We start from the raw sequence: 3,205 nt of genomic DNA, 5'->3' as shown, positions 1-3,205 counted from the left end.
GGCGCTGCAGAAGAGTGGGTCGAGCCTATTGTCACTCGGAATGGTCTGGCTGATAGGAAAGCCTTGATCCGGTGCTTTCCTTTATCACGATGATTCCAGACTGCACTTTGGGGAAGGTTTCACAGTAACCTCGAACATACAGTCGTGGGAACACTCTGTATCTCATTAAAGACTGTCGTTAGCAACCACGCCGATTCTCAATGTAGAAAAACCGCACGGGTGTTACAATGCTGTCGTCAAAGCAAAACCGATGGTGGATTAGAAACAAATTCACCTATGAATTCTAACATTCACAGGCGGTTACTATCAAACCGTGGTGCATATGGTGACCGCGTTACGTCTGATCGTCTGTCGAGGACAGTGTCCACACTGAGGTGCGCCGATTACCGGCACTTTATGGATCAGAAATTCGCTTCCGGATATATTTGTTTGGTTCATGATAGCCAAGGAGAACATACACGTACGTCCGTTACAGCGTATTAAGGGCAGGAAAGGGGAACTTCGTGATGTCAATCGGTATACTCAGAAGACTACGATGTCTTCATTTTTGTAAATACCCACATCTAATGACTGTTCCTGCAAGTTTTTTGTATGATTGATTTGTTTAAGTGAGCGAACCTTCAGGATCATCAAACACTTCGAATTGTAAAGCAGAGTCTGGTAAAGCAGAGTCTAGGTACTGTGACTTGTGATAAAACGTGAACGGCTGAAAACTGGCAAACTCTGCAGATGGTTCTGCAGCTGTAATATTTTATGGAAATTGCTAGAACCCTCAATCGTGGATGCAAAATATTCAGCAGTGTCACCAGTGCAACCAGATTTTGCCTCGTATATTCCGTCCGGCTCGGCGAACACCGGATTCTGGGTTTTCGGATTGTAGGAATGGCTCTTTCGAGTAATCGTCGCTATAGACATTAATTTCACTCGGATGACTCTCACTAAGTTAGAACTTGAGGCTTTCAGATGACACTAACCCCTACACGTTAGTGAAAGCATTCTGTTACACCGACTGTTATAACTGTTGGAGTATTCAGGTCCTGTTTACTGGCAGCAGAACAAAAGGCGAAACCTGTCAGGCTTTTCCTACCTTTCACCGGGAATTGGCCAGATGGTTCGCTGTTTGAGATGCACATGTTTAGCTACTATTTATTAGGAGAACCAGCTACCAACGTAACGCGACTACATAACAGTCAATGGAATAATCGTTTCCATTAAGACAGATTTCACTGGTTGTTCTATTGCTCTTCAGTCGTCCTTGACAGATGAGTTGTAATCTTAGCATCACTTTCTTGACCCGCTCGCGAGCGATAGTGATCAATAGATCAGCCGGTTCGCACGTTTGTTGACTTGTCTGGCTTTGCCAAGAGAACCAGGCTGTCGATCGGCCATCCAGACCGGGGTTCAGGGTAATAAGGTTTTAAGAAATCTGTGGACCACAATACTATTCAAAACGCCTACCAGGGACTCCTGATCCGACTAAACAAAGGCGTCATTACTTGCACGGTACAACGACGGCGAGTCAACTGATGCACACAACATACAGCTAGAGGTCCGCAATGCCTTATCAATTATCTAGATTGAACCCAGTTTGAACAGGGCGCACAGCTGAACGAACCTCAACAGGGCCCTGGAGCTGCCCAAGTCCTCTGCGGTTAGCCTTCGATTTACCCGGATTCTGCTCAAGATAAGGAAAGCTGGCTGTGGGATATTCCCGTGTCGAATGGGACAAAAGCCCTGTGATACTCCATTTTTGTTTGTTGTATTTGCTCACCAATGCGCTCAGTTTGATAACCTTCTCGGAGTTGTCGACCTTCTGTCCGTTTTTCTGGCCGTTTGTGGCATTCGTAGTACACCAACCCGTAAAGAAAAGGCGCCGGTGCACCAATTGCCTGCTGGACGCACAGACATTACAAGCTGTCCTCATCAAATGTCATAAACGATGAAAGTTGGATACCCACTATTTTCAAAACAAACTTGTCTGATACCATGTCTGTGCAATGTTAAATATGAATGCGCCCAAAAAATTAGAAAGGGTGATCAATTAAAAAAATTCCGAAAAGCTGAGGGAAATCGTGTTGTGTTTTGGTTTGAGCATGAACACAGCAAAATAAAAAATATAGCGTAAAATTTCATCCGGTCCACGAGCGTTTTCCAGAAGTGAACGTCTGCTGACTCAGGATCACGTGCATGAAGTTTTAGTGCGGCAGCAGGGACGATCGGAGGCAGATAACAGTGCGGGTTGTGTGACATAGAGTGCTAACCTGTTTGGCGCTCCTTAGCCATGAGTTTTTCGCTGTTCTGTTACTACAAAGAAAAGATCGTGATGATCACACATTAGCAGAAGATGCGCTCTGCGTGTGTGTGTCTGCTCATTCAAAATGACCAGTACTGGTCTCATCCACCCGGTGTATTTTTATGTCAACAACGGCCGGAAGGGTGTCTGGGTCTCCATCCGATCGCAAAATGAAAAACCAGAATCACACGAAATTCATTTCCTCTTGCTGTGCAAGAGCGGCAACCAACCGGCAAGCAACCTAGCATAGACGCCTCCAATAACCCAAGTGTAGTAGCTGCTTCGGTGTGTCAGAGAGTTCGCGCGTGTGTGTGTCCGTTCGTCGTTCTACCATCAATCTGGCATGTGACTTGAGTGGCTGATTGGATGTGTGTCCGATTGGTTGGCTCGCGTGAGCGCTGTGGGTTGACTGGATATGTGACTCAGTTACTTTGCTTACCTGCCACGAAAGCGGACCAGTTTGGCCGCGTATACCCAATACACTCGTGTCCGTACTGACGGGTTCTTCTGACTTACTATGAACTACAATACTGGCGAGGGTCTGACGAACCCATTTTACCAAGTGTCTATCGGAAAGCTAGAAGAATTTACTGCTACTGGAGGTTCCTGGAATCAATATGTGTAACAGGTGAATTGTTGCTTTCTTGCAAACGAAGTCACCGACGACAAGCGGAAAGTGAACATACTTCTTACGATTTGTGGCTCGGCGACACACAGTTTGATACGCAGCTTGGTCTCTCCGGATTTACCAAATGCGAGAACTTTTGATGATCTTGTGTCTATCGTTTCCAAGCATTATGATCCTAAACCTTCTGTTACCGCACAGCGATTCAAGTTCAATACAAGGGTACTAAAGAAAGAAGAATCCATTGCGGATTTCGTAACGGAACTACGGAGCCTTACGGAGCACTG

General features: G+C 45.8%; 1 protein-coding gene across 1 annotated transcript in view; it reads right to left on the bottom strand.

Annotated features, from left to right (window-relative positions):
- Positions 1 to 2,534: 2,534 nt before the first annotated feature.
- The window catches only part of T265_08703 (hypothetical protein), a gene marked incomplete at both ends in the record, with an annotated part of 7,322 nt that continues 6,651 nt past the window's right edge, over positions 2,535 to 3,205 (bottom strand). Inside the window, one exon of the mRNA XM_009174583.1 lies at positions 2,535 to 2,870. Within this exon, the coding sequence (XP_009172847.1) occupies positions 2,535 to 2,870 (336 nt within the window). The remainder of the gene's footprint in view (positions 2,871 to 3,205) is intronic.

This window comes from Opisthorchis viverrini, assembly GCF_000715545.1.
Source record: "Opisthorchis viverrini unplaced genomic scaffold opera_v5_231, whole genome shotgun sequence".
Classification (NCBI taxonomy): domain Eukaryota; kingdom Metazoa; phylum Platyhelminthes; class Trematoda; order Opisthorchiida; family Opisthorchiidae; genus Opisthorchis; species Opisthorchis viverrini.
This window is presented reverse-complemented; position numbering and strand designations above follow the sequence as displayed.